Raw genomic sequence first — 14,320 nt, 5'->3', positions numbered from 1 at the left:
AGAGATGATGGACAGAAACGCCTCTGCCCCACACCCCAGGGGCGGGCACTCCTCCGGCACGAAGTGCCATCTGTTTGTTTCCCCTTTGGGCAGGTTTGGGGAGGCGGGTTAACCATGGATTTGCAACCCAGCGGTGATGGCTTCAGAGTTAGGGATCAGCTGGGAAAGGAAACCCAGGGAAAACAGGTCCCAAAGAAGTCGCTGAGAGGTAGCTGAGGCCAGCGGGTGCCTGGGCTGGGAGCTCAGGGGATCAGAGTGAACGTAGGGTCCAGGGCCAGATGTCTAGGGCCAGCTGCTGCTGTCGGCAGATGTTGCTGCAGTGACTCATTGCCACTGTGCCTGCCTAGGCTCGCCCATTGATTCCATCTGGAGTGGCACGTCCTGGAGCCAGAGGGGGCTTGGCGCTGGGAGCGTAACACCCCCCCGCCATTGAGATGAGGATCCTGCAGTAACTCCAAAGCCAGGCATCAGGCTCCTGGCCAGGGCATGGACCCTGCTACACACAGGAGCTGCCACGGCTGGGCTTGCAAACAGGCATGGCCCCAAGCAGAGCGGCTGAAAACACCGGCAGATCTTACCGCAAAGGATCTGGTTGCAAAACGGGCCCATCTTGCCCTGGAATATCTTTTCCAGAGGGCTCTGCCATGCCAGCAGTCTGCTCCCCGGCCAGTGCTCCCAGTTCAGTCCTGGGAACGATCGCTGGACCCCCATCCTCTGTCCATTGCCAGTGGAAGCTCTTTGATCATGGGAGCACCCAGAGGCACCGAGATCAGCGCTGCACAGACACAGAGGGCTCGCAGTCCAACCAGGCAAGACAGATGCAGGGTGGGAGCGGGGCCCAGAGGGAAGTGAGTGACTTGCCCCATCAGGGCAAGGAGTAGCCCACACATCTCCTGATCGCTGATCTAGAGCCTCAGCCATGAGGCCACTGCCTAGAGCCGCGCACGTCCCCTCCAGCCCGTCCCCCGGCTCCTCTGCTTCCTGGCCGTAACCCAGCCCCATTACAGCTGCGCTACCTAGTGGGACTTGGCTTCCTCCCGGCAGCAGGAAGGAATTTGTCGCCCGCCTGCTCTGGGGTGCTCCGTGTCGACACTGGTCCCTCACAGCGGGGCAACGGTTCTGACCCACTGACCCCTAGGGACGGGGCGGGGAAGCTCCCCGACCCCAGCCCACGCCTTCCGCATGCAAGAGACGAAATCCACCTTCATCCCAGCCCTGGCTCCATCCCTGTAGAGCTGCTCCAGGCACAGCACGGAGGGGCACTTCCACCGTTCTCCTAGGACTCCTGGATTCTAGCCCAGGCTCTGTCGCCAGGAGGCGCCCGACAAGTCCCTTCCCCTCCGCTGACCCCTGGGGGTGGAAAGCTCCATCAAGCCCTTGGCATCATTATCAGTTAATTAATGAGCACTATGGCCAGCAGAGGCCACTACCCACCCCTACAACCTTGTGGGGGGGGGGGGTCTAAAACAGGGGACTGCCTCTAGCCCCCCTCCTGCCGGCTCTCCCAGACCGCCATCTGTGCAGCTTGTGTGGTGCCACGGGGGGGAGAGGGGGGCAGATGCCTCGTTCCTCCATTTCTCTCCTTATCTGATCTGATTCCTGGCCATGCGGAGGGCCTGGGAGAGATGGGAAAGGGTGGGTGAGTGGGAAGCAAAGTCATCCCTCCTCTTGTGAGCCGGGCCGAGGGTCTGCAGCCCCAGAGCCGGAAGGCTGGAAGGAAATAGACACACACATAGTCACACATATATATACAGCACGTATATCTATTTGCTCTGGAGGGGTTTCAGAGTAGGAATCTGTTTCCAATTAGCTATTTCCACCGCTTGGAATCATGCACTGGAACAAGGATCCCTTCACCCTTAAAATCTACCCCCTCCTGCCCCCACATCATTAGCCCCAAAGGTTAAGCCCCCTTCCCCGTCAGCTCCTGGCCTGGTTGCATCCCGGAGATCTTCCGTCTCCACCTGTTGACGGGCCCCAGCGGCGTCAGATCGCAGCTCACCCTGGCACGGCTGACTTTGCTTTGGCACCAGGCGGAATATTATTAAGAGACTGTGTGTCAGAGCGGGGGGGAGCAGGGCAGGAGGTGGAGTTTTCAAGGCAGTTTCAAAGAGCCAGAGGAAGAAAACAGCAGCGTAGACCGAGGAAAAGCCGGAGGGAGCGGTGGGGACCTCATGGGCTGGGGTAGTGGCTCCGAGTGCTGGGGACACAACTGCTGTCAGCCAACCCGGGGGAGCAAAGGCAGCAGAACAAGAATGCAACTGACCAAGGTGAGTTACCGAAATCTGCGCATCAAGGGGGGGGGGGGAAGGGTCAGATCATGTGACGAACAGCTTTTGGGAGGGAGGAAGCGCTGCGGGGGGAGGGGGGCGCAGAAGTGTGCGTGGCTGCGAGGGGTTCGCCGTCAGGCAGTGGGAGCCGTTGTTTTGCAAAAGGCGACGAGATCTAGGGGGTTAAACAGGGGAAACAGGAGCCGGGAACTCCCCGGATGGGCCTCCGATTCCCAACATGAGTCACTTCCCCTCGCGGTGCCTGGCCCCCCATCTGCACAGTGAGGGTCCCAGCTCAGAAACCCCCGTCCAACAGCTCCTGAGGAGAGGGGACACAGGGACTGTTGTAATGGAGTGGAGCAGGGCCCAGCCAGTCCTGTGGCCAGCACCGGCTGGTTCAAAGGCAGGGGCAGCACTCCCCAGTATGGACAATTATGCTATAAACATTGCACCAGGGAAGAGCCTTTCTGACCCCCTGGGACTGGCATATGCCCTGAATTAAATCCCTGGATTTACATCCTGACTAATAACAAATCCCAACTAGGACCAGTGCATGTTCCCCCACAAACAGCCAATCCGTTTGTTTAAACCCTAAATTCCCAGCCGTATCATGAGGCGGTGAGTTCCACAGGCAGATTAGGATGGAAGGATGCGCTGGCAAATGTTCGGAGGACAAGAAGTGCTGAGTGTGTTCCAAGAGGAGAGGACCTTGCTTTCCTCCAGCCTCCGGGGCTGCCAGAGGGGTTTGAGCCACCCCTCCCCCGGACCATGCGATGGGGGCGGGCGGGCTGCCGTAGCAAGGAGGCAGCTGTGTCGGGGCTCCCCCTTGCACCCGACATGATGGGTTTAAGCACCAAGCTGCGTCAGGGAGTTGAGAGCGCTGATGAACTTTTCCAGCTGGGAAAATAAAGCCCCTCTCTGTGCTGTTTGCATGCTCCCCCTGCCTGCATATTTTAATTCCTCCCCAGGCTGGGAGCTCTCGCTTTCCCTTTCTCCAAGCCTCTCTCTCCGGCCTTCTTGGCACCCTCTGATTCGGAGGGCGTTCTTTGCATTTTTTGAGGTTAAAACCCGATTTGAGGGGATTTTGCATGTGTGTGTGTGTGTTTGGCCGGAGCAAGGGGAGCGGAGGGCACGTGGGGGAGATCCGGTCGGGGATCCTCACAGACGTCTAATTCACGATGTGGGGGGGGGGGATGTGTCAGGTATCACTGATGGAGGGGCTAGGAGAGGGAGCGTGGAGAGAAGTGGGGACTCCAGGGCTGATGGAACAAGTAGCTACTAGGAATCTACTCTGCTGGCAGGAAGCTCCTGGAATTCAGCAGGACCAGCTGATGGAAACAACAGGCCAGAACTGCCCCTGGAGATGATGGGGAAGCAGCATGGTCTAGCAAAGGCGGGGTGATATATTGGCTAGAGCCTTGCTCTGGGAGTCAAAACCCTCTGGGTTGTCTTCCGAGCTTCACCCCTGATGTTAGATGAGTCGCTTCCCTGCTCTGATTGCCTCAGTTTCCCCTCCCCCACTCTCTGTCTGCGTGGATGGTGAGCTCTTTGGGGCAGGCGCTGCCTCGTGGGCAAGGGGGCTGTAATCTCTGTTGAGTGTAATGCAAATCGCGAGTGATTGTTGTTTTGTTTTAGTCAGAAAGTTATTGACTGGATTTGCAGTCTGCAAACGGATCACAGAGCCTTGGGTATAAGGACAGGAGATCCCTCAGTAGAGCTAAAAATGTCACTAGCTTGAGCACGGCTGCTGGGTGGAACACGAGTTGCAACAATGTGTCATTTCATCTCTTCTCAGCCAATAGAAACAGCAGCTGCCTGGGGTTTTAATGAAGTCACAACCCTTTAATGACTGGGCAGAAATGGACGCACAAGGGGAAAACAGCCCTTCCCTGCCTACTCTGCACCCACCCTCTTGAGTCCTTGACGTGAGCTCTGTGATGTGGGGCAGAAGTCTGGGGAGACCTGTTCCCAGAGCTGCCTCTGGCCCGCTGGGTGATGTCAGACGAGTCGCTTGCGGTGTCTTCCCCTTTGCTACCCTGGGGGGCAGGGACTGTGTCTGTGGGGCCCTGATCTAGTCCCTGGGGCCTCAAAGGGGCTACTGCCATACAAATCACTACGAGCAGCTTGTTCTCCCATCACGGGGAGCTGGAGGGCAGGGCAGTGGGGCGTGTGGGAGTACAAGCAGTGGCTCAGGTACCCAGGGAGAGGCCGACCCAATCAGCAGGGAGTGGCTTTGCAGAGTCAAAGTTTGCAGGAGAATTTCAAAGGCCTTGTTTATACTTGGGACTCAGCGCTCAGAGGCCAGGAACCTACGCAGCAGACAATGGATCGCACCAGCTGCCCGGGGTTAGCTGCACCAGGGCAAGCCGCAGCTTGGTCTGCGTGGGGATCTGTCACACCCTGTCCCTGACTCAGCACTTCCTGCAGCAGAGCCCTCCACATGCCATAATGTGGGGCAGTACTATTAGCCCCGTTGCCCCAAGGGGGAAACTGAGGCACGGCACGGCAAAGTGGCTTGCCCAAGGGCACACAAGACATCTGCAGCAGAGCAGGGAATGGAACCTGGTGCCCAGCCATACCGCCTGCCCATGCTGGCTGCTGGCCATTGTCTGAATTGGGGCTAATCCCCGGTCTAGACATGGATTTCGGGAGCAGCCTGGGGTGTGTGCGTCAAACCCAGGCATGGTCTCCCAAAGCCCTGTTACCGTGGCGTAGCCCCTGGTCATTTGATTTCATCGCCCTGCAGACTTTGTCTATCTGACAGGCAGGAGCACGAGGCGGGAGCTGCCAGGGAAAAAGATCTCATGGATGTTGCAGCAGTCATAGGGTAAGACTGGCTGGCTAGGTGCTTTCCATGGGCCCATCAGCTCAGCATCTGGGCGTTTTACAATCATGAATGGATTTTATCTTCACAATCTATTACCCCATTTAGAGAGGGTGAAACTGAGGCCCGGACAGGGGAAAAGAGAGATTTTGAGATTTTTCAGATGCCTAGTGGATAGAGCCCTGGGCTGGGACTCAGGAGACCCAGGTTCTCCGCCTGGCTCTGCCAGTGACTGTGGGCAAGTCACTTTGCCGCTCCGTGCCTCAGTTTCCCCCTCTGAAAAAATGGACTGTAATTGTCTTTGTGCTCCCTCCCTCTCACCCCCCGCAAAGACATAGAGACCCTCAGCTGCAAGATTTCAGACTAACAGCCGTGTTAGTCTGTATTCGCAAAAAGAAAAGGAGGACTTGTGGCACCTTAGAGACTAACCAATTTATCTGAGCATGAGCTTTCGTGAGCTACAGCTCACTTCATCGGATGCATATCGTGGAAACTGCAGCAGGCTTTATATATACACAGAGATCATGAAACAATACCTCCTCCCACCCCACTGTCCTGCTGGTAATAGCTTATCTAAAGTGATCATCAAGTGTGGTTTTTGGAGGGGGGTGAGGAGGTGAGAGAACCTGGATTTGTGCAGGAAATGGCCCACCTTGATTATCATGCACATTGTGTAGAGAGTTGTCACTTTGGATGGGCTATTACCAGCAGGAGAGTGAGTTTGTGTGTGTGGGGGGGTGGAGGGTGAGAAAACCTGGATTTGTGCTGGAAATGGCCCAACTTGATGATCACTTTAGATAAGCTATTGCCAGCAGGACAGTGGGGTGGGAGGGGGTATTGTTTCATGTTCTCTGTGTGTATATAAAGTCTGCTGCAGTTTCCACGGTATGCATCCGATGAAGTGAGCTGTAGCCCACGAAAGCTCATGCTCAAATAAATTGGTTAGTCTCTAAGGTGCCACAAGTCCTCCTTTTCTTTTTTCAGCTGCAAGAGGCTCTCCATGCAAAGCAGCATCCCCCGTGTCTTCTGCGAACGAGCTGCTGGCGTCATGTCTCTCGGAGCCAGCGTGTCCGGCCGGAGGGTGGAAGGAGGCTTGAGGGAAGAAAGTGCTTGGGGGGTAGAGGGCCTTATAGGCCCAGCTCCTGTGTGCAGTGGCATATGCACTAAGTCCAAGCCAGGACTTCGCACAAGGCAGCTAGGCCCAGCAGCGTCCATAACGAATTATCGAGCCCAGCCGAGCCCCTGTCTCTTGCCTACAACCAGGGTCTCTGTCGGGCTGTGGTGGGGAGCTGTCTGTCGAAGGGCTAATGCTGAGCCCAAGTTGGTTCCAACCCAGAGACTTAACCTCTGGGTGCCCCTGTGGGAGCTGAGGGGCTGTGAGGGGAGCTTACACAGTGGGCTGGACACAAGCTCAGCTGCGCCCCCCCCCCCCCGCCCCCAGCCCAGCCAGGCCCCCAAGGCTGCGAGGCAACCAGAAAGGTTTTTTGGGAGGGAGTCGGGATTTTCCACCCCAGAAGTTGCCATGGAGGAGGAGAAAGACAGAGTGTGGGTGGGGGGCAGAGGCTGTGCTGACAAAAGGGTGACAGGCTGGAGGCCGTGGGGACTCCCCCGTACGGACCCCGGGGTGGGCGAGGCAGCCTCTGAAGGGGGACAGACAGAGTCTGGGCCCCAGGGAGAGCAGAGACCCCTCACAGCTGAAGAACAGGGGGGGTCCCCAGCCCATGCCCACCCCCTACCCCTAGACCCCACTCCACTCTCCATCCCAGGCCCTGTCCTGCCCACCCCCAGGCCCTCCCGCTCCCTTCCCAACCCTTCCCCTCCCAGCCCCAGCTTGTTCCCAAGCATCACCCTGGCCCCTATCATTTCCCCATGGCTCCCAATGCCCCAGCCCCTGCCCCATTTCCACCCACAGCCCCCCTGCTCCATTCCCAGCTCCTGCCAGGCCCACATGGAAGCGTGTGCCTGGGGGTAAACCCAGCCAGGCACCGGTGCCCACCCTGCAGTGAGCCAGACCGGGCACAGCGGCTGCTCTGACAACCCCGTTGCTCCAGCCTGGCGCTGCCAGAACATCCTGGAGCCGGGCCACGCGCCTGGCAAAGCCAGGACCCCCCTGCTCAGGTTACTGGTCCCAGCCGCCCAGCTGCCCCCAGGCTCTCCATAAGAGAGCAGAGAGGAGCCTGGCTAGCAACTGGTTCCCGGGGTCAAGGGCCCAGCAAGCAGATCCAGGGGCATCGTGCTAGCCCAGCCTCTGGGGCAGGTCGCACCTATTGCGGCTACTGGGACCGGTGGGCCTGGCTGGCCCCTTCACCAAGGGGCCTGGGGCCAGTTACAGTGGCCGGGGCGGGCGGGGTTAGAGCTTTTCCCCTGCAGCGTTTCACCTTGGGATCAGCCCAGGACTGTTCTGACCCCAGTCAGCCAAGCTGCCGCAAAACCTCCTCTCTCTCGCCACAAGCCCCTCATCCAGCCCTGCCCCCTGTGTGCCCAGCTGGCATAAAGGGCAGCGTCTAGGCCCAAGGAAGAGCAGAGACCCTCCCCCCAGCTGGAGAATGGGGCGGAGTCCCCAGCGCGTACCCACCAACATACCCCTAAGCCCCAGTGGGCCAGTTAGGGCCCAACTGAGACCCAGCAAACTCATCTCATGATGTCCCCCCCGCTCCAGTGTTCCCAGGCTGCAGAACAGACTCAGGGCACTGGGCTGCCAGGGAGCTGTGCCCCCCGCATGGATCTGTGTCTGTCTGCACTCCGTCAGCTGGGAACATGAATGGGGAGATTGGGGGGAAACCTCCTCCTAAGCCAGCCTCAATCCCAGGAGCCCATGCCATGCTCTCGGGCCCTGCAGCCCCCTGGGCATGGCTCCTAACTCCCCCCCCCCGCCCCTCCCAGGTCCTGGGGAAGCTGGATCCAGGCCAGAATCCCAGCAGCCAGCACAGAAAGACTGGCCCCGCTCCAGGTCTGATAACAGCCTTCCCCTCCCCTGGCATGATGGAGTGACAGTGGCCAGGACACCGGATGCAAACGGCTCAGCCAGGCCCTGCTCGGAGAGGGGGTTGGCCATGGCAGGGCTAATTGCCTGTGATGAGCCCATGAAGGAGGTGGCTAGGCAGCCAATTCCCTCCCCCACGTTTCCTTTCCTCTGATATTCAGCCCCAAGGGAGCTGCTGCCAAGATAATAAATATGTTCAAAAATCCCCCTGAACTGGCAACAGGCCCTGCTCGATCACAGCAGCACAACAGAGACCGGGGCCCTGGTGTGCTGGAGGCTGCAAGCCTCAGCTGGCAAGCGGGGAAACTGAGGCACAAAGCGAGGCAGGGCCAGTCTGGGGCTGTGGCAGACCCGAGCCCAGCGCCCAAGTCTCCTCCTTTCTACTCCAGCGCCCTGCCCACTGCACCACACTGTCTTCCCCTCTGCTCAGCTGTTGCACACATCTCTGTGCGCCGGGCACCTTCCGAAGACGTGGCATCCTGAACCGCAGGCGGGCAGCCCCTGGGTCCCGCCACCAATCTCCAAGCGCTTTGCCGATGGGAAGTCCCGCCACGCCTTAGGGAGGGGTGGACGCCAAGGCTCAAGCTGGGAAAGGACCTGGCCAGGGTCACACAGTGAGGCACTTGCAGAGCTTCAGAATCCTGAGCTTCCAACGTCCCCCACACCAATCACTAGGCCCAACTCCCCTCCTCGACCTGGGACGAGAACCCAGGAGTCCTGACTTCCAGCCCCCTGCTCTAATCACTAGACCTCTCTGCCCAACGAGAGCTGGGAAGAGAACCCAGGAGTCCTGACTCCCAGCCCCCTGCTCTAATCACTAGACCTCTCTGCCCTCCTAGAGATGGGACGAGAACCCAGGAGTCCTGACTCCCAGCCCCCTGCTCTAATCACTAGACCACTCTGCCCTCCTAGAGCTGGGACGAGAACCCAGGAGTCCTGACTCCCAGCCCCCTGCTCTAATCACTAGACCTCTCTGCCCTCCTAGAGATGGGAAGAGAACCCAGGAGTCCTGACTCCCAGCCCCCTGCTCCAATCACTAGACCCCGCTCCCCTCCTCGAGCTGGGATGAGAACCCAGAAGTCCTGACTCCCAGCTCCAATCACTAGACCCCGCTGCCCTCTCAGAGCCAGGAATAGAACCCAGGCGTCCTGATCCCCCACTCACTGCTCTAATCACCAAACCTTGTGAGACACAAACAGCTGCTGTGCTCTGATGCTGTTCATTCGCCTTTAGCCTTTGGCTGGGTTCAGCGCGGCAGAACCAGACGGGGTTTGTTTCACGCCCTCTCCCAGGTAGCAGCCCCCGGTTAGAAAGGCCGGTACGTAGACTGGCAGCTCTTTGGGGCAGGGGCTGTGTTTATTCAGCCCCTGGCGCACTGGGGTCTTGAGCTGAGATTGGGTGGGGCGCCGATAATCCAAATAATAATAAAATTGGAGCCCCTTTGCCCGCTGCGTCTCACCCCCGTGCAGTTTGGTGCCTGCCCACAAGGTGGCGCCCCGTGACCTGCGCACAGAGCCCAGGGGCTGATGACGGCACCGAATTTGCTTCCCTTTGGACTTTCACTGGGGCGTCCTGCCCCACTGAGGGAGCAATGGGGCCAGATCCGCCCCCCCACAGCCCTGACACCCCCCCATTCCACCTTGGAAGAGGCGTGATGCAGCCTGCTCGCCGCGGCCCCGTGGTTATACAGACCTGGAGCAAAGGGATGAGGGGGGCTGCAGGGAGCACCCACTGTTTGGTAAAAAGAAAAGGAGGACTTGTGGCACCTTAGAGACTAACCAATTTATTAGAGCATGAGCTCTACTGTTTGGTGATGCCCTGGTGAGCGTGGATCAGCCTCTGTTGCTCCAGCCACTCGCGGCCACCCCTTGGGCTTCCCGTCCCACTTGGCTGAGCTGGGGCCTGCTGGCTCCAAGCCGTGGAGGTCACAGGAAGCCGGCAGAGTTCCTCCCAAGCCCGGCTCCTGAGTGCTGTGGGCCCTGCCTTCGCCTGGGAGAGCAAGTCAGGGCCACGCCGGGCATGGAGATGGGACGGCGTCTCTGGGGAGGGGAGGGTGAGATTTGGGAGTCAGCAGGCAAAGCGGGGCCTGGGCGCATCTTGAATGCCAACTTGGGGGGTGTTCAAAGGGGGTGGGAAGACAGCACGGAGCACCTGGGTGCCCTGGCAACCACAGCGACATCCTTGCTAAGAACTATATTAGACCAAGCAGCAGTGTGGTCTAGTGGGCAGAGCACTGGGTTCTATTTCTGGCTCGGTCGGTGACTTGGGCAAATCCCTCCCGCCGCTCTGTGCCTCAGTAATCTTTTTATTACTGACCGCAGCACAAAAAGCGGGAGTGTGCTAATAAAGTCTGCGGATGATACAAAGCTGGGAGGAATTGCCAATACAGAGAAGGACCGGGATATCCTACAGGAGGATCTGGATGACCTTGTAAAGTGGAGTTATCGTAATAGGATGAAATTTAATAGTGAGAAGTGTCAGGTCACGCATTTAGGAATTAATAACAAGAATTTTAGTTATAAGCTGGGGAGGCATCAATTAGAAGTAACAGAGGAGGAGAAGGACCTTGGAGTATTGGTTGACCACAGGATGACTATGAGCCGCCAATGTGATGTGGCCGTGAAAAAAGCTAATCCGGTCTTGGGATGCATCAGGCGAGGTATTTCCAGTCGAGATCAGGAGGTGTTAGTACTGTTATACAAGGCACTGGTGAGACCTCATCTGGAATACTGCTTCAGAGGAGCAGCCCTGTTAGTCTGTACCCCCAAAAAGAACAGGAGGACTTGTGGCACATTAGAGACTCACAAATTTATTAGAGCATAAGCTTTTGTGAGCTACAGCCCACTTCATCGGATGAATACTGTGTGCAGTTCTGGTCTCGCATGTTTAAGAAGGATGAATTCAAACTGGAACAGGTACAGAGAAGGGCTACTAGGGTGATCTGAGGAATGGAAAACCTGTCTTATGAAAGGAGACTCAAGGAGCTTGGCTTGTTTAGGCTAACCAAAAGAAGGTTGAGGGGAGATACGATTGCTCTCTATAAATATATGAGAGGGATAAATACCGGAGAGGGAGAGGAATTATTTAAGCTCAGTACCAATGTGGACACAAGAACAAATGGATAGAAACTGGCCATCGGGAAGTTTAGACTTGAAATTAGACGAAGGTTTCTAACCATCAGAGGAGTGAAGTTCTGGAATAGCCTTCCAAGGGAAGCAGTGGGGGCAAAAGACCTATCTGGCTTCAAGATTAAACTCGATAAGTTTATGGAGGAGAAGGTATGATGAGATAACATGATTTTGGCAATTAATTGATCTTTAACTATTCATGGTAAATAGGCCCGATGGGATGTTAGAGGGGGTGGGATCTGAGTTACTACAGAGAATTCTTTCCTGGGTATCCGGCTGGTGAATCTTGCCCACATGCTCAGGATTCAGCTGATCGCCATATTGGGGTCGGGAAGGAATTTTCCTCCAGGGCAGATTGGCAGAGGCCCTGCGGGTTTTTCGCCTTCCTCTGTAGCATGGGGCACGGGTCACTTGCTGGAGGATTCTCTGCACCTTGAAGTCTTTAAACCACGATTTGAGGACTTCAATAGCTCAGACATAGGTGAGAGGTTTATTGCAGGAGTGGGTGGATGAGATTCTGTGGCCTGCATTGTGCAGGTCAGACTAGTTGATCATAATGGTCCCTTCTGACCTTAATATCTGTGAGTCTATGAGTTTCCTCTCCCATCTCATTTGGACAGTGAGCTCTTTGGGGCAGGGGCTGTCTATGCAAAACCCAGCGCAAGGGGCCCCTGGCCTCAGCCTGTTGTGCAGGTGACAATGGGTAAAGGAGAGAGGTCCTAAATCTGTTATATGGCCTGGCCCCCGCATCCTTCGTTACTGTACTGCCCCCTAGCTGGGGCCACGAGAGGGACGGGGTCCTTGCCTCCCCATTGGAACAGAGATTTCATGAAATCTCCCCTGCAGGGAACAAGCCACTGTTAGCCCCTTGGTCCAGCGAAGACGCCCCATTGCCCCTGCTCTCCAGCTAGCCCTGCTGAGGAATGAAAGGAAAACGCAAGGCCGGGGGGAGCGTCAGAAACGTTCCCAATTCTCGGACTCTCCGGGGAGCGGCCAGGTTTCAAGGGGACTTCAGGAGCTGTTTGGGGCCAGCTGTGGGGGTCGGGACGGGACCTAGGCCATGTTTGGACCCGGCCCAGCTCAGGTATACAGGCCATGTGCCGAGCACGAGGGGGCAAGTCTGCCCAACCTCTGACCCCCACGAATCCGGGGGCCACCAGGATTCCTTAGGGCTGAGAGGCCAAGCTATTGATCCCTTCACATTAACGCTTTCTGCTCCTTGCAAGGGGGGTCCCAGGGCTGAGCTGTGTGAGCCGTTATATTAATGCTCCCTGTGGCTGCTGGGCTGTCTGTGTCCAGGGGCTAATCCCCCCCCCTTAGATGATATCATTTCTGTGGCAGGAAGCCAGTACGCTCAGCCTCCCTGCAAGGAGGGTGGGAAAAGGGGCTGGGAAAAGCGGCTGAGGGAGGAGAGGGTGTGTTTTCCTCACCACTGCTCTGGGTTAAGGGAAGCCGGGGCTGCATTCCAGAGGACTCGCTCTGACCCAGGAGTTTCCCCTAAGCCAGATCGTGGCCGGGGGCAGCTGGAATAAGACAGAGACGCCACTGTGTCCAGCCAAGGGGGGACGAGCCAGCTGCTGGTCAGCAAGATCAGAATGAAGGTAGGGACCGGGCAGAGCCCTGGGCCGGCGGGGCAGCTGTCAGGCCTGTCACAGGGCGATGAGTTGGGGAGGATGGAGCGATGCTGGTTCTCTAGGCCACTGTGCGGGTCCTGGGAATGGGACACAGGATTTAAGGCCGGATGGGACCACCAGGTCATTGGATCTGACCCTGCAAACCCTCTCCTCCCTGCAAGCCACACCCCACAGCTGATTGCAGACATTCCCTGGGTGAGCGGCAGCGCAGGGGGGAGCCCCTGGCCCTCTCTGCTGGGGGAGGAGGGGTGTGTCCAATGCGAGCAGCTGGTCCTTAGCGTACAGTTTAAATCAGTGGAAGATCTGCAGGGCACTGGGATTCCTGGGGGAGAAATGGATCCCAGACTCGTCATTAGAGAGCTGGAGATTGGGGCAACCATTGTTACTTTTCTTTCTTTCTTTCTTTCTTTCTTTCTTTCTTTCTTTCTTTCTTTCTTTCTTTCTTTCTTTCTTCTGAGCCCCTGTGCTGTATTCACTAGGCCACACTGCCTCCCTGTCGTACTGCCAGATTCTGATCATTGTTATCCCCAGTGTAAATGCAAAGCAATGTGAATGGAGTGACTCCAGATTGATACTGGTTTGAGACTGGAATGTGGGCCAAGGAGAAGAACTGAGCTCCTGTTTTATTAGAAAGCAGCGTCATTTAGCAGTTGAACCCTGCCGGCCGTGGCGTCGGGGTTTGCGGCCACTTCCGCTCTCTCTCCAACCAGCTGGCCTCTGTGTTTATTTTATTGGTGCAGCCTAATCTGCCCCTTCGTCCGAAAAGGGAACGGTCCAAATTCACTGCTGGCATAAGCATATGCAACTCCATTGTTACACCAGGGAGGCCTTTGATCCCAGACATCTCTCTCCCAGACCAGCATGGGCCGGGTTTGCCAGCGGCCGGGCTGGATTTGCCGGTGCCCCGCACACTGCGCCTCTCTGTAGAGCTGGCGGCTTGTTTTGGTGCCTGGTCAGGAGCTGAGGGCGTGTGAAAATCTAGTCCGGAGTGGTTCGTTCCGTCACCATGGCTTGCTGGGTTTGAGGGCGCGGAACAGCTGGGCCGTAGCACCGCATGCCCGGGGCGTGTGTGTGAGAGTGTGCGAGGAGGCGCTGGCGGGTGGATCGGTCGGCGTGGTTTTGCATGAAAGCCGCCGCCCCCCCAGTGGCAACCCCTAGTGTGAATGTCCTGCATGAGCACTCGTGCCAGGCCTCTGCACCAGGGTGTGCAGCTCCGTGCACGTGAAAACACCCAGCGGGGGAAACACCTTTAGGCCCGGCTTTCGCCTCCCTAGGTCTTCACCCCACGCACCGTCCACCTGTGGAACTCATTGCCAGGGTGATGTCGTGAAGGCCAAGAGTGGGGCCCCAAAAGAATGAGATATGCGGATGGAGGATAGGTCCACCAATGGTTATTAGCCAAGATGCTCAGGGACACAACCCCCATGCTCTGGGTGCCCCTAAACCTCCTCCTGGACACCAGGGGAGGGTCGCTCGATGGT

General features: G+C 57.4%; 1 protein-coding gene across 4 annotated transcripts in view; it reads left to right on the top strand.

Annotated features, from left to right (window-relative positions):
• Window positions 1-2,049: 2,049 nt before the first annotated feature.
• The window catches only part of TNS2 (tensin 2), a 52,691-nt gene continuing 40,420 nt past the window's right edge, over window positions 2,050-14,320 (top strand). For 3 of the 4 annotated variants that reach the window (XM_073318431.1, XM_073318432.1, XM_073318429.1), the window contains exon 1: window positions 2,050-2,270. In XM_073318431.1, coding sequence (XP_073174532.1) covers window positions 2,175-2,270 — 96 coding nt within the window. In that variant the 5' untranslated portion in view covers window positions 2,050-2,174. Of the gene's footprint in view, window positions 2,271-12,645; window positions 12,807-14,320 lie in introns of those variants that run through there. The other variant, XM_073318434.1, reaches the window with a different exon arrangement.

This window comes from Lepidochelys kempii, chromosome 20 (genome assembly GCF_965140265.1).
Source record: "Lepidochelys kempii isolate rLepKem1 chromosome 20, rLepKem1.hap2, whole genome shotgun sequence".
NCBI classification, from domain to species: Eukaryota; Metazoa; Chordata; order Testudines; family Cheloniidae; genus Lepidochelys; species Lepidochelys kempii.
This window is presented reverse-complemented; position numbering and strand designations above follow the sequence as displayed.